Source organism: Pocillopora damicornis, chromosome 7 (assembly GCF_964200805.1).
Source record: "Pocillopora damicornis chromosome 7, jaPocDami1.2, whole genome shotgun sequence".
NCBI classification, from domain to species: Eukaryota; Metazoa; Cnidaria; class Anthozoa; order Scleractinia; family Pocilloporidae; genus Pocillopora; species Pocillopora damicornis.
The window spans coordinates 2,424,561-2,446,206 of NC_142676.1; the positions used below are offsets into that span (position 1 = coordinate 2,424,561).

The window sequence follows — 21,646 nt, forward strand, 5'->3', positions numbered from 1 at the left end:
GACATCAATTACAACCATTAAAAAGCAAAGTTAGGTAGGAGATCTTTATTCACATGAAATTTACAAATCATGTTTTACTTATCTGTCCTTCGCAAGAATCTTGAACTTCCATTTGGCAGGAACCTTCGTGAAAGTAAAAATTCTGCTGAACTGTTTCAAGTGAAGGCAAAACAAAGACTAACAAGCCAGTTGGTGTTTAAAGGGGTCTTCGTTTTTGCGGCTAACAGTTAATTTTCGGTTAATTTAAGGCTAACGGTTAATATCTTTCCATTGTAATACCCAGAAAAAGTTTTTTTTTATCGTTAATTGTTTCTAAGACTAAAGGTTAAAATTTGTATATTTTCGCTTAATTGTGAACTGTTGTTGCTTGCATCCGGAAGTCTGAAAGACGCATAAAATAAAGACTACTCTTTTGAATGACGTGGGACTTTTCAAAAACGCTTAATACGAAAAAGTGAGTCGGAACGATGTAATAAACCATTCTTTTATACAATGTGCGCCGTCAAAGTCCTTTGTTTTGTGGTATTGGTGACATGTATAAACACTTGTTACAATGACCTTTTCTTTTCGTAGAAGCGAAGAAATATATTGATATGTCACTAAATACTTTAAAATGCGTCTCAAAAGCTTCATGAAAAAATTTAGTGTTGTCTTCATTTTTATCAAAACTTTTTCTTTAATCTTTCTGTATTCATCAGATCTTTAATGAAGGCGAATGAATAAAGGGGTTGAGTTTCTAAAGAAACTGTGGTGCTGCGTCGTTGGGAGAGTATCAAGGTAATTTGTTGTTATTGGCCACCGTAACTGAAGTTTCAAAGCTAACATTTCAAGCATTAGCCCTTTGTCAGAGCGAATCACGCGAAGCGTCAGCTTTGAAAATCTTCACGGCGGCCAATTTACTTTATCAACTCAGTTGATAATATCAAATTACTTTAATGAAGTTAGATTCTTTAAAGCTTTGAGGAGTAGCAGAACTGGATTGCGTGACAAAGATAAGTTGCTGACTAGAGTATTAATTTGCGTGCCATTCAATACTTATGGTATCAGACCACTGGTGCTTCTATTATACTTTTGAATGCTTTAAAATATCACAATATCATTGTTTTCGTTGATCGCGTGCGGGAAAAATAAAACTAAGAACCGAGTTATGATTTGAAAATAAAAAGATAAAACTAGATCCCCCCAGTCCCAAACAGTTCGCGACTCCCTCTCAGTTAGCCGAAGGAGTTCCTTTAAACAATCATGGTTTCCACAGCCTCTTCATCGTCAAAGCTGGACTGTTCAATTAAGTCACTGAATGTAACAGGCAAAATAATTCCCACAACAAACCTCATGATGAAATCGTAAATAATTTCAGAATTTGTGACCATCAATGCATGTTTTTCTCGATCGAGAAGAAAGCCGCTGAGAACCATCACCAAGCACAGAAGTAACGTAGCTATAAATAAAGTGGGCCGTTTGTTTTCCTTGCAAATGTTCCACAGCACCTCGCAGTCTATCAAAACTTTTGAAGTAGTGTCCTCGAAGTCGTCTTTGAGATATTTGAAACCCGCAGCCAACAACAGAATGATGAACAAAGCAATGAAAATAAATCGGACGGTGATGAATACCGTTACTGAAATATAATAATGAGGAAAACAACTAAACCACCAAATCATTGAGGAACCAATCAACCCAAGAGTCACTGCTGCTGCTATTTTCAGTTTTGAACATCTGTCTTGGTGTCGAAATGTGACCAGTGGATGTTCAGAATCAATGCACAGAATCGCTGTCAAGTTGCAGGCCTGAACGAACGTGAAAGAAATCGAAAACAGTTTGACAACATCACACGGTTGTCCTGGATTGTAACTACGATCGTTGAAAATCCGCCACGAATCAACTGCTCCCGTGATCACAATCACAAACTGGCAAGCACACTGGAAAATGGACAATCCTCTACAGTTTTGAAGAAACTTGTATTTCGTTTTGTCTTTGAAGCAGTATGTTAGCATCCGCATGTTAAAGTAAACTCCTACAAAATCAAGGACTGCTAGGAGAAGGAAATGTGTCAAACTCATGATTTCTAAGTTCACCTGATTGGTATTATTTTCCGCGACAGTCGGAGGTTTACTTGCTGCGTGAGCAGACAACTATTAATGAGTTCTTTTGCGATACGCGCTTGACTTTTGCTCTAATGATAGTGTGAGAACTGAGAGAGTTATTCAACCAATCAGAATAAAAATATTCTTCAGTAATTAGTCGATGGACCAATGGGAGGAAAATTAAGATTATAGGAAACCCTGAGAGCAAGACAGAGTTCTTAATCGCTTTTAACAAAGTTATTGCGTGCGTCCAAAAATCTGAATATTGCCTGAAAACAAGGTATTGGTGTGAGTGTGCGGATATTTCGTCCAAATTATACAGGAAGGCAACACTAGTATGTGTCAGGAGGTCGGGTTAGTATTTTTCAGCAAACATATGGGACTTTTGAAATAGGTGGTTTTTCTGATCAAAAACAATCAATGCTTTATATATATGATTAATCAAGATTAAATACTCGTGCTAACTTAAAAACACCAAAAGGTAAATTTCATACTCATCAAAATCTTATTAGGCGCTGTTGAACACAATCCACAAACCGGTCAACCTGCTATGAATGTCATTTGAACGTTTTACCCTAAGTTTATTCCACTTATATTGTTTTGTTTTGTTTTGTGTTTTTTGTTGTTGTTGTTGTTGTTGCTGCAGTTTTTTAAAATAAGTAGCTGCATCCACATGCAGTATCCTCCTTGGATCACGGAATCGTTCTACTAATACTGCTACTGTTGTGAACGATTTCAAGTTCGCGTATGTGCGAATGTTGAAAGCCAACTAGACGAGGTGTCACGCATCGAGTAATTTGAAAATTAACGACAAATGTTAGCAATTATTGTGATGAATTTTAAAATATTATTTAAAATCAACAGCGAACGGTAATTCAATAAGCTTTGTGTTCAGAAAGTCTTAAGTTTTCCCTCTTCCTTCCTTTGTTTCATTTCACCTCGTTAATCCATCAGTCACGTAAACCTCAGCGCCTCCCAGGGGCAGAGAGGCCAGGATTTCAATTGATTGATGCACAAAATGTTTCACTCATTTGGAACTTTTGCGTACCACTAGTTGTTCCATTGTCTTCCATTAAAATTTTGCACGGGATATAAGCGCCCAGCGTAAATTGACCTTTCCATTTAGTTTACTCTTGTCTGACGTTTGATGCCCTGCGTGGCAAACGGCATATTTTGGCGTCATTTATTTTGCGCCTTACAGGCGAGCGAACCTATGACGAAGTGTGAGGAACAGTGAGGATAAAATATTTTTATCCGTTTGTTACTCAAAATTTCGTTGCCAACTAACAGCTTTTCGGGTCTTGAAAGTTAGAAATCTCCAGGTGAAAGTCTTTTGACAGCATTACGATCTTGCGACACTTGGTTACCAGTCGTGTCATAATCAGTCAGTCGAGTCATTTCGTAAATCATGTTTTCTATGTTAAGTACGCTCAGTGTGTTGGCCAAGTCATAAGTACTTCCTTAGATGCCACAGAATCGTGGAATGGTTTCAGTAATCAGAAAAGATCTCTAGCAATATCTCCCAAGTTCTGTGCCTTTCTATGGCGTTCTTCCAAACCTGCAATTTGACGGCGATTTTAACGGTCTATCATGAATATTTAGTGGGTTACGAAAACGAGATTTCTTTTTGAATCTCCGAACGTCCGTAGCGCTTATTTTGGGTCTCGCTGGTTCTTAAATGATCTTGTGGCACAATTGTTTGGTTAAAGCACCCATTTCTCAAGCGGCCCTCGAAACTGTTTTGTTTCTGACAATGTTATTCATTGTTTTGCTACTAGTTGCGGCTCTGGCTCAAAACAACGACGAAGGTAAACTCAAAATTACGTCACTAGAATCAGACGTTACAAAGAACCCGAGCTTTTTGGCTGTGAAAGTTTCTTTTCTTATTCTTGTGGAATATGTGGAGCTGCCGAATCACGCAGAGACATACTTTTGCTTCTTTCTCGCCCCATTCCTTCGCATGACTACCAGTACCCTCATGCTTTTGAAAACGAAAACAAATAGCCTGCCGTGCGCATAGAAAAGAAAGATGTCTATAGGATCGACAGATAAAAATATGGCTTAAGGACGAATTAACCACTGACTACGAGCAGCTTCTTTCGCCCTGTTAGTCCGAAGTGTAAGTCAAAAGCATTGGTCTCATTTCTCGGAGTTCGCGCTGCGCAAAATCATTATAATTTTTTTCGCTGATTCCTTTTTCCGGTCAAACACACCTGCACCCTTCTCGCATCTTGTTTTCTGAACACCTGCTACACATGAGCAGTTTTTGTCCCTCTGATGATGCTATGAAAAGCCCCATTTTACTCAACATTGCCGTACATAAAGCAAACGAATTTTGTTGGGCCAAAAAGCGTCGATTATTTAATCACTCAAAACGCTAAAAATCTGGTCAATGTCATTCATATAATCTGCATGTTCTGCTGTTCCTTTTCTTCTGCGTTTTCTCCCTTCAAGTATCGCATTTTGTTTGGTCTCCATCTCTTGTTTTGTGTCGTGTTTTCCAGTTTTTCTCTTACTTTTTTCCAGTGTAAGTGTTTTATTTCTACCGTAGGTTTTGTTGTTGTTGTTGTTCTCTCCCGGCTCTGTTGCGTGATAGCTTGTTCCGAGGTTCAGCGTCTCTTCCACTCCTTTCGAGTCTATATTATGGCCTTGAATTCTTGGCTTCTCCATAGCAAATTCATCTTCGCCAATTTTTTTCTGTTTCCCTTTCTTTCCCATTTCATCGCGACTTTTTTCGCCTTTCCTTGTAATCTTTTGAACTGCATCTTGCCTTGCAGCTATTTTCCTTTTCCTTCTTCGGTTTAATAATTCTATTCCTCCATCATTGTAAGCTTCTTTTCTTCTTTTTTTCGCAAGAGTGCCATCCTTGATTTTGCTTCCCTGTCTCCGTTTCCTCAACGTTTTCGTTTTCGCCTCGTTAACAGTTCCGTCCTTGCTGTGTTCCTTTGTGGTCTCCGCTTTTAAAATTGTGCCATCTTTTCCACTATGTTTCTGTCGCTTTTTCATTTTATTTCCATCTTTTTCCCTTGAGACCCCTTTGCTTGACCCCTCCATGTGGCTCTTGATTTTCCTTCGATGTCTCCGTTTCCCCACCGTTTTTGCTTTCATTTTCGCCTCTTTAACAGTTCCATCCTTGCTGTGTTCTTTTGTAATATCCACTTTTAAACTTGTGTCATCTTTTCCACTCTTTCTCTCTTGTTTCGTTATTTTCCTTCCTTCATTCCCTCCTGCCGCACCTGTGCTTGATCCTGTCACGTTCCCCGTAGCCTTCCGACCACGTTTCGCTAACTTCCTTCGCTTCGCCCTCTCTACGGCTTGTTTCCAAGTTTTATTTCCAAATAAACACGTCTTTGAATATGAGCATCTTCGAAGCCCGGCTCTTTGAAGAGGCCTTTTTAACTTCTCTTTGATCCTTGTTCGTTTATTGGAAACCTCACTGGCTATCATCTCTGCTCCTTCCTTCTTAGAGCCTAACTTTGCTGTCGATTCCCTTTTCAGCTCTTCAGGATTTTCACTAAATAATTTTCTTTTAGGCTGGAAATCCTCATCTATCGTTGACGCGTTTCGTTGCTAATGGAATTTAAAATATATTGGAGTGAATCAGAACTTACTCTCGATTTTTCACCGCTTTGAAATGACTTCATTTACAAGATCAAGCGATTAACAAAAGGGGGTCTCAACTGAGTCAAAAAGGCAAACGAAAAAAAAAAAGAAAGAAAGAAAAAGTAAAAAAAGAGAAAAGAAACACGCACGCACACCGTGCACTCACAAAATAACCGTCAAACTAGAGAATTTTACGTTAACTGAGAGTTAACCTCCTTCAATTCAATATGCCCCACTCTCCTACATAAAGAATTGTTTGTGTGTATGGTGCCCCTTACATTAAACGCCATTCGCGGCCTAACGCGCAAGGAAAGGATAGCTGAACCCGATAAGCACTGCAAAGCTCTTCAAAACTGAATTCGCCATCGAAAAGACCTCCGAGCAAAAGAAAATAAAAGGGGTACTACGACACATTCAACAGAGTTTTAACTGGTCTGCCAGCTACCAAAGCTCATTTGCAACCGATGCATGTACTGAACTATACCTTCAGTGATTTGGTGATTTCGTCAGGAACGTACGACTCCCCAATGTCAACTGGCGATTTTGTCAACGAATCGACAATTGTTTCGGAGATCCTGGATGAAGAGTCTAAAGGAAATTGTACATAGGTTAACTTTTCTTCAGAAAATAAATCTTTCAGCTGAAGCGTATAAAAACTATGAAAGAAGAGAGCGTCGTGCAGTGAACTGGACGCTCAAAAACCAATTTGTTTCATAACACTTTAATTTGCAATAATGATTAACAAGCAACTTCTCCCCACAGTTTCAATACATTATACAGAGAATAGAAAAACTTATCAGCAGTAAGGTGTCATCTTCATTATAGAACTTTTACAGTTCTTTTACCTAGTCTATATTGAAAACATGGAGGTCCAATAGTTAGAGCAGTGGAGGTCTGAGTTCGAGACCTAACCGGGTCACTGTCTTATGTTGTGTTCTTGAAAAAGACATAGTGTCTCTCTCCAACCAAGAGTATAGATGAGTAACAGAAAATTTTCGGGAAGCCTAACAGCAAGGTGAGGGGAAGGGAGGGGTGTGGGGAACCTGCGATGGACTAACATCCTATCCAAGGGGGGGGGGGGGGGGAAAGGATAGTAATACTCTTAGTCGCTTCATTACACGAAGGCCGCAATGAACTCTGGCATCTTACGAACCACTTGGCTTGTGTATAGACTTAACCTTACCTTTTTTTTAAAAACCTAATTTGTAAGAAAATGTTCAGTAACGACGACGGTTAGTTGGACTCTTTGACCGGACTGTAGAACTCAGAAAACCATGAACGGCAGAATGTTATTTTGTTCCAGGGAAAGTGCCAATCAGGCGCGAGAAAACTAAACAGCAAACAGAAATGGTAACTAGCTCCGGATTTGAAGCTTCCCCGTACGTCTTGAATTATATCGTGATTGTTCATAGTTTCCTGAGACTCACCGTAACTGTTACCTTGAAGATAACCTCTTGGTGTTGATCCAAACAGTTTATCCAAAGCTCCAGGTGTTGACGACTTCGCAGGTGGAGTCCTAGATGTGCTGTACGGGAACAGGAAAACAAACAGAAAAAAGTCATGTATTTGCAAACTCTATTTGGCCGAATGGTTACCACCTGTGGACGTATCATTTAGTTTTTACCTTTCTATATCTTAAAGAAAAAAAAATGCACTAAATACAACAACAGCAACTGCACCTGTTCAGCTTTTGATTGGAGCGTTCACCTTCCAATGGGTGAAGCCATATTTTGAGACTGTTCGGAAGATCTTTTGCCTCAGGACTTTCTTCCTGACAATGAAAAGTTTCATGCCTTTTTCAGTATAGACCACGAATAATCCCTCCCTCTTAGCTAATTCTATAGAATAAGTAAAAAAAAAAAGATTAGCGAAAAAAAAAGTGATGTTATCGCGCCGTGCTGAACTCTGGGAGTGAAGCGCACGAAAAGTACTCACTCCCAGAGTTCAGCGCAGCGTCCTAGCATCAATTTTTTTCTTTTTGGTTACATTTCTTTCGACTCGCGCGATGGAATCCACCAAAAAGGTAGGACTAATGGTAGTCTCCAATAAGTACAAGATATAGTTAAAATTATTTTGAGATTCTCTCATAAAATGCAGTCTGATCTCTTCTACTGATCTATCTTCACTCGCCTTACTTTTATGAAATTTGTCGAGGGAGAACAACTACAGCCCTTCAGCCAATCACTTAGAAGAGGTAAATCAGAAAAGTGAAGAATTGGGAGATTTCTGCAGCTACGAGATTTTTCGTACTCAAGTGAATGTTTTCTCGAAAGTCTTAGTAACTTTACAGGCACGAAAGGGCGATTTTTAAGAAACCTGTTTGCATTCAAGATCGAGATATTGATAGGCTTGAGACTTAAACATGCAATAAAAACACAAAAGCCAGTGCTTTTTCTTAGCTGAGACACCCACTATTATTCCCTTAAATAGTGATTTAAATATGGCTTCAGGCTCGTAAATTTACCGCTAATTTCAAGAAACAGGTGTTAAGAGCATTAGTCCTCGACATTCAGATTCGTCTCGTGCAGAAAAATGGAAACATCTACTATTTCAAGTTGCCTTTCACTTTGACAGTCTGAGGGTAAAATCTAGTACCAATGTGGTGGGCCACTTCCCACGTTCTAATTCTCACCGTCTTCGTATTTTCTAAGAGACTAATCCATGGGAACAGAACGTCGTAACACTGTGATAGGGAGTGCATAAAATCTTTTAAAAAGACCCTAAAAGGAGAGATCAGAAATCAGACAGATTTACAAACGCTTCTACAGCTACTCTAATGCGGACCTAGCATATATTTCCCCGTATCCTTAAACGGACCCACAAAATGTCTCCTAAGCGCAAGGATACTTTTGCTTTGCTTACACTGTTTAAGTTGTAACAAATATATATTTAAGTTGTAATAAAATATGTGTTTAACTTCTCGCCATTTCTTGCCTCTGTTGTCTGCTCTTAGACCTCTTTATCAAAAACCTTTGCGCCAAATGACAGAAAAATAACTTTTTTTTCAGAATGTTTACCTTGACCTAAAATCAATCGAGGAAAAAATGCACCTAGGGATTTTGTAAAAATGCGAATTGCAATACTGTAAACAATGCTATTAGTACCTTCTTGCGATCAAGACAAATGGATACTCACCACACCCTACTTAAACTTGAAACACACGTCAAGTGGAAAGTTACAAAAAAGCCTTTGGTCAACTCCGCGCAAGAATACCTAACAACAGTTAAGGGTTGGATCTTATGGATTCCATCACCCCCCTCTTTACACAAAGTGTAAGTTTAACAATGTTCTCTTTTGGCATTGCTCTTAGCACACTGTACTTCCTTCCACAACTCCCCATATTTCTTGATTCTGGAGCGGACCATTCAACCCTTTAACTCCCAGAAGTGACCAACATGTAACTTCTCCCTATAATATCCATATGTTTTCTAGCAAACAGTTGATGAGAATACTCACACATCAAGAAGAAGTTTTTATCTTGATCTTACAACAAATTCTTGTAACTAGTTTGCAAGGAATTGAGTAGCAGCAAGAAGAGAGAATTGACAGTCAAGATCTTAGGAGTTAAAGGGTTAAACACTTTCCTACTACCTTCACTTTTATCATTTTTTTAACACTCTAAACACAAACATCAGTTTGCATATTCTTCATATTCCTCAAGGAGAATTTGTTTAACAATCAAGAGCTTCTGTAGGTGGCAAACATTTCTATTATCATTGTGACCTTAATGTGCAATTCAGGGGAGTGAGGAGAAATAAGATGTCAGTCACTTGAAAGGGTCAACATACATGTTCGTACATTTTACAGATATTCCTGACAATCTATATCCAGAACCTACACTGAATCTGTGACTGTTTAAGGTACAAATGTGCTAACAAATCCAAGTCACAAAGCATTCTTTAGTGTACCATGTTAAACACATAAATCCAACTTTACTTTCATCAAACAACAACAAAAGCACCAACAACAATTCAGGCAGACCAGTCATTATCATTCATCATAAATGAGTTCTTGTTGTAAAAGGATTTCATAAAGTTCTACTATCTAATAAAGTAGTGGAAGAAAGGATACAGAAATGTCTGTTGGCATAAAGACAATATCTATGGAAAATTCAACAACAAAAAATTAAAACAATTACTCTAACAATAACTAATATTTTGGCCAGTCAAACAATTTAGCCAGAGCTGGTTGTCAGAGCCACAAAATCAGTGATTCATATGATAACTGTGAGTAAACAATGGGATAAAGGGGGTAGGTTTCTAAACAACCTGTAGGGCTGGGTTAGTGGGGGGGGGGGGGGGGAGGGGGTTAGCAACACAATTTGGGCATATAAAATGAGTTGATAGTGTGAAGTGGCCCCTGTAAGGAGTTCCTAAGGAATTGGCCCTTCCTCATGGCAAACGTGTGGGCTCATGCTGGAAACTTCAGCTTTACAATCTCTTAACAGAGGCCACTTTTCATTTATTTATCAACTTAGTTGATAAAACCAAAAAAATCAATGAATTAATATCAATATGGATAATAATTATTCACCTGTGCCCCCTATAGGTGGAAAAAAATGTGTCAGCTGAAGGATTTTTCATCATACTTTTTTTTTTCGAAAGACATTTTGAGGGGACTTTACATATCCAGGAGGCTTACAAACACATTTGGCGTTCTTCAACAAAAGACAGAAAAGAAAGGGCACCTGAAATGTAAGCTGAGCTGCTCCAACAAGACAACCAAGAATACTGACAACAGATCCAAAAGAAGGAAGGGTTGATGGTGGTTTAACAAAAAACCCATTCTTGGAAAGCCTATAAGAAAAGAGAACTTCACACTTTGCCTGCATTTTCTGCTTATTAAAACCTCTAACTTGTGCAAGTTTTTTTTAAATATGTAACATCTCCATACACCATCCATCCACACATTATCCAAGTGACGAGAATAGTAATGAGAGATTATTTTAATGAGGAAACAGAGCATGTTTCTGAACGTTTTTTTTAGCATTTCACTCTACATATGCTGGCTTAAACAATTTACAGGATTCTGTTTAAAAGTTGTAGATTGACTGTATACCTGGGAAAGGTGTTTCTTAAATCAATCATCTTGTTATAAATTTCTGTTTCTCGCAGCCTGCTCAGACTTTTAACAATCTGTAAATAAGAATGTATACAGAAAAGTGAAAGAAGTTCTGTTTAGCTGAGGAACAAAACTTAACTGCAGGAATGGAAAGTATTTATCTCATATGTACATTCAATTTAATCATGATAGTACCCTTTTCAATCCTTGAAAATAGAATTGCTTTCTGTGCTGGTTTCCATTTCTATAAACAACTCTCTTAATGATGGCAGCCTCTGACCAGAGATGTGGTAGCTTTGCTTTAAAGACAAGAGAGTTCAGATTGCTGATAGTGTCTTTTATGTCATCTAAAAAAAAAAAAAATTAGAAAATATCAATATTTTCACAAGCTTGATACTAACTCTCATAAGACTACTGCAATTTCATAAGAGGGGTACCAGTAGAACATCTTGCAGCTGAAAAGAAGTTCATTAATTTAACTCCTATTCAAAGGTGACCCCACAGCAATTCACTACAAACTCTGTAATTCACAGAACAACACAAATGTTGTGAATAAGCATGTGTACATTTTGATAACTTGATAGGATCAATTTTTCCTAAATCAATGGATCAGCTCAACAAGTACAATGGCCTTGTGTTCTTAAACAATCCCAGAGACCTATACATTACTTGCATACTGGTTATTTTGATTTGGCCAATCACAACTCTTTTACAAGCCTGGTGGCCTACCTGGACAGTGATTGGTAGGGGAAATTTCAGGAAACTTTGATCAACTTTTATTTCTGAGAAAACACCTTTGGAAGTATTTATATGTACTCTGATCTAAGGAAAAACGAATCCTATATGATCCTCATTCAAGAGTCATTTTAATTTCCTAATAGAAATTAATCACCGGATCCATCCACGGCACAAGGCAAACAGGACACGTTTTACCGTTAGGTACCCCTAACTTTGTTGTTCCTTTCATTTATTTGTTTGCATATTTGTTTCAATGCCGTGCACGCGACATGTACATGTGACAGTGAGACAATACCAGATCAACAGCTTCATTCATCCCACGTGCGCGCGAGATAAAGATAATCCAAAATTCTGTAATTAATGTACTCATTATAAATAACGAATCGTCGTTTATCTCAATTAAACACAGGTCTGATTTCCCGGAGACTAAACCAAGGATAGTTCCTTAACATTGTGGCACGTGAAAGATGGAGAGATGTGGGTGATTCGGTTGTGTACGCTGTATGTTTGCATTGAACGCTCTATCGGGGCAGATCTTATCATTGGTGAAGTGTTATTAAAAAATTTACCTTCATCTACTCTCTCCTTGCAAATGTATTCCTGAGAACATATCTGCAACGAGCTATACAGTTCCCTGTGGTTCCAAAACCCATTCATCAAAACGTCCGCCATATTGTTATGTTATTCTTGGACGAGTTACCGCTGGTCAACGCGAATTATGTCCTCCAATCCGCCTCAACCCCAGTCTTCACATATGGGGAACGCTTGCTCGAGAAAGCCCGTGTGCTCAGTTGCTGAGGAATTATACTAACATTCTGTAATTATACAGCTGTCCCTGCTGTTATCAAGCCGGTTACCGCTCTTTTTATTGTCCGATTCCATGTGCGAAGGAATCCTTAAATGTAATGACCACGAAATATATCTGCTCAGTTTGGCTTTGACCAACGCAATTTACCCTACGAATTTGCGTTAAGTTGTTTACAAAGATTATAAAACCAAAATTTTTATGAGAAATTGTTTATCTCCAGAATTTTGTTAACTCTATGCAGAATCAAAGCAAAAAGCTTCCTTCTTTTAATCCTTAAATTCTACTCAAAAATGCCCATCTGCACGCGCGAATGAAGACAATCTCTGGTTCTTCTTAGATTGATGACTCGTCGCTTATTTGACGTCACGGCTGAATTAAAAACGCATATGAAAATAGTATTAACCATCATCTCGTTCAACAACAAATATATCATTGCTTTACTGGACTTTTCAATGGTGCAGGTGAAGATGTGCCATGGTGGTGAGATTATTTTAATTTTCAATTTCGATCAGGAGGCAAATCGTGAATCTATGATTGTGATTGCTTTATTTTGCAGTTTAACATCCGAGGATTTACGCTTCACCGAAAAGAGCTATATACTTCGTTATCATTACTTTTGGTTACACTTCTTTTTGGCGCCCTAGTTAACGACTTTGTTGCAATCATAGACGTGGAGATGCCTGAGAACTCGACTCACGAGTTCACCTTTGTGATCCTGGTAAGTATCACGATGCGTAAAGACGGAGTATGTATAGCATACAAATACGACTTCTTTTTAAAATCCCAGCGAGCGTGAGGTATATATGTATATATACATATACATACTTACGTGTATAATCATAAGCTACTGGAATATCAGCTGAGATTTAATCAGTTATAAAATCCTAAATTATTGAACCTGTTCGTGCAAGCATACCGCTTAAGATGATTTGCCGCCGATATCTTTCAGCAGATGTCAAGAACCGCGAAGACTCTTGAAGAAAGCATCGTTTCAATGAGTCACTGAATTATTTTCTACAATTCAGCCTTTCTAAAAATCCTTAAATAATCTTAGTCAAAAGACTGACAGGTATACAAGTTTCTAATGGTCATGGCAGTTAAACCCTCTTCTTTCACTCGTTGTCTTTCTAGTTGCTCCACTGTGTATCCTTTACACTCTCCATCCTGGGTTTTGTTTATAATAGTCTAGCCGAGAAAAGCATTGGAACGGTATTAGGACAAATTTTAGTAGGTAAGAAACTTTTTCAGCCATGGATGCTATTAGATTGCCACACGTGAGAGACCAGGAGAAAGAGGACACACAGAACCTCTCTCTTTCTCTCTCTGGGAGGAGACTTTTTGAAAAACACGGAAGAGTATTATTTTTGTACACTCCGTCAGCTTTTCAGGTCCGGTCAGGTGTTATAGGTATTCAGGAATCCGGGTGGTTTTTTTTGCCCGAATATACGGTACGCAGTTGTTCCTCAGTACGGTTAATGATTATCTCATCCCACTACCTCTTTCCAAATTTCCAATTCCAAGATTAGGCAGGAAAGTCAATAAACCAGAATTGAGTTTGAGCCTTCGAGAGAAGTTGTTGTTCACGAGTACGGATAGTTTTTTTTTTTCTGATGAGCTAGAACCTTGGAATCTTGTAAAATCTAATTGTAAGAGGATACAGCCAATAAAAACCTTAAAAGAACGAAATAAATTGGATGACCCATCATTCCTTGTCAGAAAATGAGCCTTATGTTTTTAATTTTCTATTTTCTTTCAGCTTTTAATATGGGTTTATTCGTTTGTCGTATATTTCTTGAGTTAGTCTTCCTCGAATTTCGACCAGAAGAGATGGCAACTACCACGTAACAAGCGAAAGTAGCAAATTGATCATCTTTTAAGGTAAGTGATGTTTTCTTATATTTTCCCCTTGTGCTCCTCTTTTCGAGAAACACACGCCGCAAGCCAATTATGCGTTCTTCGTTCACTTTCAAAATGAAGCCAAGTACAAAATATTTTTTGTAAAAAGAAATTTTGCTTGCACGAGATCAAAAATATATTTTCAAAGACAAGGAATTGCATTTGGCCCCATTTTAAAACAGAAGCATTAGGCATCTCTCAAATGACCTGTTGCTTTTTATCGTCCGTATCATTTTCAGCATCTCATTTCGAGATTTCTGACCTAAAGATATTCGTCTAGTCGCTAAAAATTTCCATGACATTTGATTAGCTGAAATACAGTGCAGAAAGGGAAATACGGCGTTAGTAGGAACCTTGCAAATCGAAGCTTATTTTTCAGGTGTTAGGCTAATTAGGAATTGTTCTCTGTGGAAATGGGCGACCCCCGAACACAAGAACATTGTTTTCCAATAAACATCAGACGCGAAGTCATGTCGACCAGTGCAAGGGCGACGGAAGACAAGTTGATGACTGCCAACATCGGAGTACCTTTGTTTCTGTCTTACAGTGAACATAAACGCATTGGCGAGTGTTTAGAAAAATGGCAGCGAAGCTTTAGTATCTAAAGAACTGAAAAATAAAAAAGCACGAAGATGACAGCTCTTCGATAGGCTGCTGAACAACTTATTCACGTGAATTTTGTAATACTGTTTCGAGTCCATAATAAGAATGTTAATAGCTAGAAATTAATATTTAATAAAATTATTGAAAAACGAGTCAGTCTTAATCAGTGTGACTTAAAGAAAGACATGTTTGAGTGTGCGGGTTTTTTACCATGCAGTTTCTGAAAAAAAGTACTGAAATTCTCCCTTCATTCTTTGAAGATCATCAAACACAATCAAACAATAATTGTTCTCAGATTACTTACACTGTAGTTATTACCCTCTGATCGGGAAGGTAGACACTTTCAACAACTCTTAACTGGATAAATACTACACAATTTCTGTTGTAGGGGGAATTACAAGCTGGGAATTTACGGAGTAAAATTTAAAAACGACTCTGTCGAACTTGGCTTCAATCAAAGCAAATTCACTGCATTTCTTAACAATTAATGATACCTTACGGCAATATATCTTTAATAATTTTATTTTCACACATACTTTTTTGCTCTAACTAAGAAGTACTTCATTATTTGTTCTACCCGATACTACTCGAGAGTCATAAGAGTGGACGAGAAGAGGGAATGTAACACAAGGTAGCCTCTCTGGGTATATGTAAATTCCTAACATCCTGGGACCTCTCCTCCTAGTGACTAGGACAGAGACGACAGCGGCCTTCGAAGTCGGTGCGCGCACAAAATGAAGCCGGGAACACCTCCACGTTGCAAACATGGGTAAAAAATGTACAACATACATGCACCTTCAGGATTTATTGCCTACAGGACGCCAACTTGCGCATTTCAAACTGAAATCATTCGCATTCTAATTGTTTAAAAACTCGGCCTTAAATTTACGGTTATTAACGAGTCCTTTGAGCAGAGACCATGCGTTTCTTCTCTGTTCTTAAACAGGACACGATTAAGGACCATTTATTTTTACATGAGAGTTGCATCCTATGCGCTTTTTATCCTTCCACCTTGAACTCTTATGTTGGGATTTGCCATCGGGTCAAGAAACGGGTCCTTATCAGCCATTCCCCGTCCAACTCGTGTAAAAAGCACCACAACAGTAGTGAAGGCCAGAACAAACAGGATCAGCAATACTGTGGTTCGTTTTAAGGAGGCGTTTGGATCCTCAGGTCCGGGCTTTTTGGGTCGACGAGACCTGGAAAGCAAAAGTATAACATTGATAACGATTCATTAAAGCGCTGATACATGAACTAGGAGCTTGACTCTGAATCATATAACATTAGATCACAAGCAGTTACATACTCTTCTTCACGGCACGATAATTGCCTGCCACCAAGGCTCTAAGCGCAACTCTTTTCAAAGGCAGCATTTACATCCTATGTTTTATCATAACATAGTCGCCAGAATTATCAATCAGTCGCGATCTTTTTTCTTTTTCACATCTTAATATAAAAGACGACGACAAGGCACTGATTGCCTTGCATGCAAATGGTTCTCTCAATTAAACTTTCGACCATGCAAAGATAGATATGGAAACATCACAGCTGGCTTCAAGACCAACGAACACAGACCGACAAACTGGGCGACTTTCTTTGTAAATTTAGCTGCCTAAATTTTTTTATTACTCTAAATGGCGACCAAAAAGTTCCCAGCTTGGAGCGCTGAATTCACTGCTACTACCAGTCCTTCCAACCAACATGTAGTAAGACTATCCTTGTCAACTTGGAACGAATGTTTTGGCTGCGGTATAACATTTTCATTGTGTGATCATTTGAAGAATTTTAAAGTTGCTTACCAAAACCATCTCGTGAACCAATCGATGGCACCTCTCCTTTGGTATTTATTTTCATCATGATCATACGGGATACTGTCTACTGGCTCCTTCGTGTTGAATATCTTCCTTGACACTGTGCCTGAAAAACAGTGGGAACGTTACCTATCTCATCAGAGTCACTAAAAACAGGGTTCCTACCCTTTTTCAAAAACAAATTTCAAGGACTTCTCCAGGACTCAGGTTGATTTTTAAGGACTCCAAATTTCACCATAAACCCTTTTCATTCCCAAGATTTCAAAATTTATTCTCCTTACGGTCTACATAAATTTCTTATAACGTAAATTCTGAAAACTTTATTGCTTGAGTTAAGCAGATTTCCTGGACTTTCCAGGATCTATAGTCTTTTTCCAGGACTTAATAGTCCTAGAAAATGTCAAAATAAAAAGGTTTTCCAGGACCTGTGCGAACCTGGTAAAAATAGTTTAAATCATTTCTTACTCCTGATGAAACCTTTTCTGTAACTCAATATAACTCCCAAGATTTGATTGTTAATCCTCCCCTCTAGCTGCTAAACATTTGCTTGTAAATTAGTTATGAGAATTTGGTGTTAGATCAAGATAACAACTTCTACCTGATGACTTTGAGTATTCTCATTTCCTGTTTGCCAAATAATGTATGGATATAAAAGGAAGAAGTTCAGTGTTAATTATTCCTAGGAGTTTAAGAGTTAAGGTAGCAAACATTTGTTTTGTGCCCTACTGTTTGCAATACTAATGTAAACCACATGGCATCAGAAGGTTGATTATTTGGACAACCAAGGGGAAAAAGGTGGCACTGGGAGCAACAACAGTGGTATTTGCAAATATTTATCTCACTTTAGCACTTGGCTTAAAGTACAAACCAGGTAATAAACATTTTAAAACAGCTTACAAAATGATCACCAGACGCAGTTCACCAAATTGGTAACTTCTGCTGAAATGGTTTTACATGCCATGGCAACAAAAAAGCTGCAGCTTGGAGCACTATGCTACATCTACTTCCTCTGTTACATCAACAAAGATCATAATAACATTAAGAAAAAAAAGTTGAACTCACTGGGCTTGTCACCATGTGCATAAGACTGCTGTGGGGGTGGTACCATAGTGTTCTGTTGTCGCACATCTACTACATAATGATCTCTGGTTGATCGCAGCTCTGTTTTAGTACTCAGTGGGGTGGTGTATGGAGGTGACTGACTAGCTGTATGTGAAGCAGAGTTTAGGGTATGGTCTTTTTTTTCATGAGTGGGTGCCATTCTCTGACTGTCTGACATTTGAGCAACTGATGAGAAATATGTACAGTATATAAATTTTAAAAAAAATTTGACATCTTTTCCCTGCACAATGGATCAAGTAATACAGGGAACATGGTTACTACTGGTGACTGAAGGAGAAAGATTTCTAAAAGTTAAGATTATGGTAAGGCACTACTAAAGGTTTTGCTGTTAAATACATCTGACCTGTCCATGCTCAACATTCAGTAGCACTCAAATCATTTTGAACAACCTGGCCCATGGAACTTACCTGACAACTAACAATTCATTCAGTCAAGAATTGTGTGCATGAAAACAAAATAGCATGCAGAGAATGGAAACATCCATTACAAGCTACTATTCTGTTATTTTGATATTTGATTTTCTCCTGGCCAGGTACCTTAACTAACTGTCATCATATATGTACCAGTATACCTTGTGGTATACATTTTCACATCATTTTTATTTCAATTTTCCTTTGTGTTAAGTTTTGTTGACAAATGCAGAGGAAAATTTAAAACATGAAACTGGTTTGGAAGCTTTCAAACCAAAAAAAAAAAAAAAAAGAGTTACCCTGTATCAAAACTATGACAAAGTTACTTAATAGCTTGTTAGATGATGACCAGGCAGTTACATGCTCATGCTTTGAAAGGTACCCAATCTATACAATTTTTCACCTGTGAGCTGACCTTCATTCTCCTATCCAGGAGAAGATTTGAGATGAGTCTTTGAGAGGTTTGCTGATATGGGAATTATTATCAGTGCTCAACCCTTTGCAGATCTCTTGATAAGACCTCACACTTTCCAGAAAGCAAAGAAATACTTATTTGAATGCTACTTTGACACAATGAGAAAGAAGAGATTTCCTTGAATTAAGCAATGCAATTGCTGATAACACTTACCAATATCAGCTTCATGTCTTGACACAATACTTTCAGAGGCTGTGGTGCTTGTTGAGCTGGTGGAAGGTACCTGGCAAGTTCACAGTCAAAAAGAGAATCAGTAAAATATATCAGACAAATGGTTCCAATCATTTTTTATATCAAGTGGTAAAAGAACCAAAAAAAAGTGACAACAAACACCAAGGAACCAACCACAGGAAGCCCAAGACCAACACGGGCCCATGGTGCAGTGGCCAACATCTGTCTCAACTGGTCAGCAACAGGAGAAATTTGATTCTCAGGAGGAAACACTGTTGACTGCAGAAGAAAAGTCACAGTTTATTCAAACAAAATTGCATCTATGGTTCACTGAGAAAAAAGCCAGAGAAAACTTTGTAAGTTGAACTCTTTGTGGGTATTGAAACAGCTTTGTTGCCTTGGTAAATGCAAGGTTATGCAACCCTTCTTGTTTCTGGTTTCAGGAGATTTTATATTGTTCATTTGGCTGAGAGTAAATGCTGCTTTTTGATATGAGACAGCATATCACTGAGATTCTTTGAGAGTTGCTTCTTGCAAATTTACATTTACATAGTGTTACCAATGAAGGAGAGAAGAATCTGCATCTACTCCTTCATAATTAAGATTTGATTATTGTTACACATGACGCACCTTGCAGTTGGGACAAGAGTAACCAGCTGGAGCAGTGTTTGTTGGAAGGCTTGCAGCATAGCTGTTAAGACAAGCCCAGTGGAATACATCTAGGGAGAAATGCATAGACTGAAACACTGGAAAAAGATATCCACAAACTAAACGACACAAACATACTTGGCTCTCAGTCTGAAGGGAATTGAGTCAGTGCCTCCTCGATACCAGTCAGGAGATACTACCAACTGCAGTATGAAGCCACAAGTTGGGTAAGAAGCAAATTCTAATTTTTCTTTTGTTGTTGTTTACCATAAGTGATCATTTTGTAACTTGCAAATCACCTGCAAGTCAATATTTGACTTTCTATTTTAAGGGTGAGCGAAACCCTTTAAAGAAACAAAGAACCTCCAAGAATTTGTCTTCCTCCCAACATGTAGCTTTATGGCTCAGTTTGAAGTAGGGCCCACTTAGCATCAAGGAGGGCATAACCAAATCACACTTAGGCAGGAAGCAATTTCAAGTGGAAATTCTTTATAAGCAGTACAACGGCAAGGGACCTGTTAGTTTCTTGTTTTATCTGAAGGCCAAAATTATTTAACTGTGGGAAAACAAATCAGAATGTACCTTATATGCAGAAGGAACTTTCACTACAGCTCTGATAACATAGAGGTGTATCCATGTCCACTTGAGAATTGTACTTACTTAATACATAACAAATCAAAGCAAGTTTTTGAGAAAAATTACCTCTGCCAGCAGAAACTTTCACATTTTCTTGGATTCAAATGCACATTCATGTACTTTGTGTGAAAGATACAACAATGTACCTGAGTTGCCATGTCTTAAGTTTTAATCAAACAAAACAATAAATCAAATTGGCCCCATTGATTCCTAAAGGGAATATCCTACTAGCTTATCAGAGCAAGAAGAGCAAATTATTTAGGTGTATTCTACATTTGGTATGATATTTACAAATGGAATAAAAAAGACACCAAAATCTTGGTTACTCACCAAAGCAAATTAATCGAACAACTTCTCCCTCAGCTAAACTTCCATTACACAAAGTACAGACCGGATTATAATCACTGTCCTGGAGCCAGTGTAGATATGACTTCACAATACACTTGATCATGTAACAAAAAAAAAAAGAAGAAATAAGATATAATTCCAATAAGTATGCTAGAGCTATCACAAAGAAGTAAAGTATATTATTATTAAGAAAACTACAGATTGTAAGGCCACTGATGTTATCTTAGTATGTTTTCAAAAATGAGGAATAATGACAGCCTTATGCTTGAGGAAAAACAGAAATTATAGAAATGCTACAAGAACAAGGAAACACATGATAGTTTAATGTCTGATGCTCGAAGAGATGTTTTAAGGTGGCTCTGTCTTCTGAGGTTTTGGGAATCTTATGGGTCTTCCAAACCTTATTAACAATCAACGTCGGCAAAACTTAGTTTAACTAACTTGTAAAATTCATTCATAATCCTTTTTGTTTTTTGTAACTTACCAACAGAAGTGTACATAGATGTAATGCATATTCAAGAACGTAACTGTCGATGGCACATGCAGAGCAAATTAAACGAGTTTAACAAAAACAATCACATTTATCTGGTTCTAAATGGAAATAAACCGCTTGTTATCTCTTACCAATTGCATGTCACAACCGAAAAACAAATCATCCCTAAAATACCCATCATCGTTACATATTTTTGATGATTCCTCCTGAATATGAACTAAAAACATTATATTGCATCTTGTTTCTTACCCTAGGGTGACTTGAAACAAGACAGTGTTCACAAACATTCACGCGATGTTCGAAGCAAAATTGGGTGGTAACCTTCTTCTTGGGGCATTTACATAAACCCATGACAACTTTACGTCAGTAAGAATTTCACATGAATCCTAAAACGACAATATTTTGGACGAATTTTCCAAAAATTTCTATCTTTTCGCTTGCCACGTCGCCATTGCCATACCTGTGCTATGTAACCTAGCCTTACAAAATGACTTCAGCACCGGTTCCACGATTCTTCGGTTGATGATTTTAGCGGAAATGCCTACATGCCTTATATTTCAAGAAAACAAAAACCATTTTTATCAGCTACGGCGAAAAAACAATCTATTGATGATAAACCTCTGAATTATAAAGATAGATCGGGTGGCCTTCGGTAAAATGGCGAAAAGTAACTTTCCTAGACCTGCCCAGCCTCTTAATGCAAATATCAATCTAAGGTACGCTGGCATCCACACCAAGTTGA

At 38.0% G+C, this 21,646-nt stretch overlaps 3 protein-coding genes across 4 annotated transcripts; 1 reads left to right on the forward strand and 2 right to left on the reverse strand.

Moving 5' to 3' along the window:
- Nucleotides 1-24: 24 nt before the first annotated feature.
- Nucleotides 25-12,292, reverse strand: LOC113684650 (uncharacterized). 2 transcript variants are annotated; one of them, XM_089213371.1, is made up of 11 exons: nucleotides 12,053-12,292; nucleotides 10,941-11,092; nucleotides 10,743-10,819; nucleotides 10,372-10,480; nucleotides 9,756-9,784; nucleotides 8,820-8,897; nucleotides 8,317-8,404; nucleotides 7,364-7,455; nucleotides 7,124-7,209; nucleotides 6,169-6,272; nucleotides 25-5,651 (listed from the first exon to the last, which is right to left on the reverse strand). In XM_089213371.1, exons 1-11 carry the CDS (start codon nucleotides 12,153-12,155, stop codon nucleotides 4,443-4,445), a joined length of 2,127 nt encoding a protein of 708 aa, XP_089069497.1. In that variant the 5' UTR covers nucleotides 12,156-12,292; the 3' UTR covers nucleotides 25-4,442. The 2 variants fall into 2 exon arrangements, with proteins under 2 accessions (XP_089069497.1, XP_089069496.1); XM_089213370.1 differs by having other exon boundaries at nucleotides 7,112-7,209.
- Nucleotides 12,293-12,646: 354 nt separating this feature from the next.
- Nucleotides 12,647-15,990, forward strand: LOC113684647 (uncharacterized). Its single transcript, XM_089213381.1, has 4 exons — nucleotides 12,647-13,009; nucleotides 13,423-13,522; nucleotides 14,048-14,169; nucleotides 14,567-15,990. The coding sequence occupies exons 1-3, from the start codon at nucleotides 12,968-12,970 to the stop codon at nucleotides 14,134-14,136; spliced, it is 231 nt and encodes a 76-aa protein (XP_089069507.1). The 5' UTR covers nucleotides 12,647-12,967; the 3' UTR covers nucleotides 14,137-14,169; nucleotides 14,567-15,990.
- LOC113684649 (zinc finger protein-like 1 homolog) lies at nucleotides 15,297-21,400 on the reverse strand. Its single transcript, XM_027202040.2, has 8 exons — nucleotides 21,154-21,400; nucleotides 20,394-20,505; nucleotides 19,410-19,498; nucleotides 18,954-19,058; nucleotides 18,762-18,831; nucleotides 17,664-17,888; nucleotides 16,590-16,707; nucleotides 15,297-15,989 (listed from the first exon to the last, which is right to left on the reverse strand). The coding sequence occupies exons 1-8, from the start codon at nucleotides 21,253-21,255 to the stop codon at nucleotides 15,779-15,781; spliced, it is 1,032 nt and encodes a 343-aa protein (XP_027057841.2). The 5' UTR covers nucleotides 21,256-21,400; the 3' UTR covers nucleotides 15,297-15,778.
- Nucleotides 21,401-21,646: the final 246 nt, after the last annotated feature.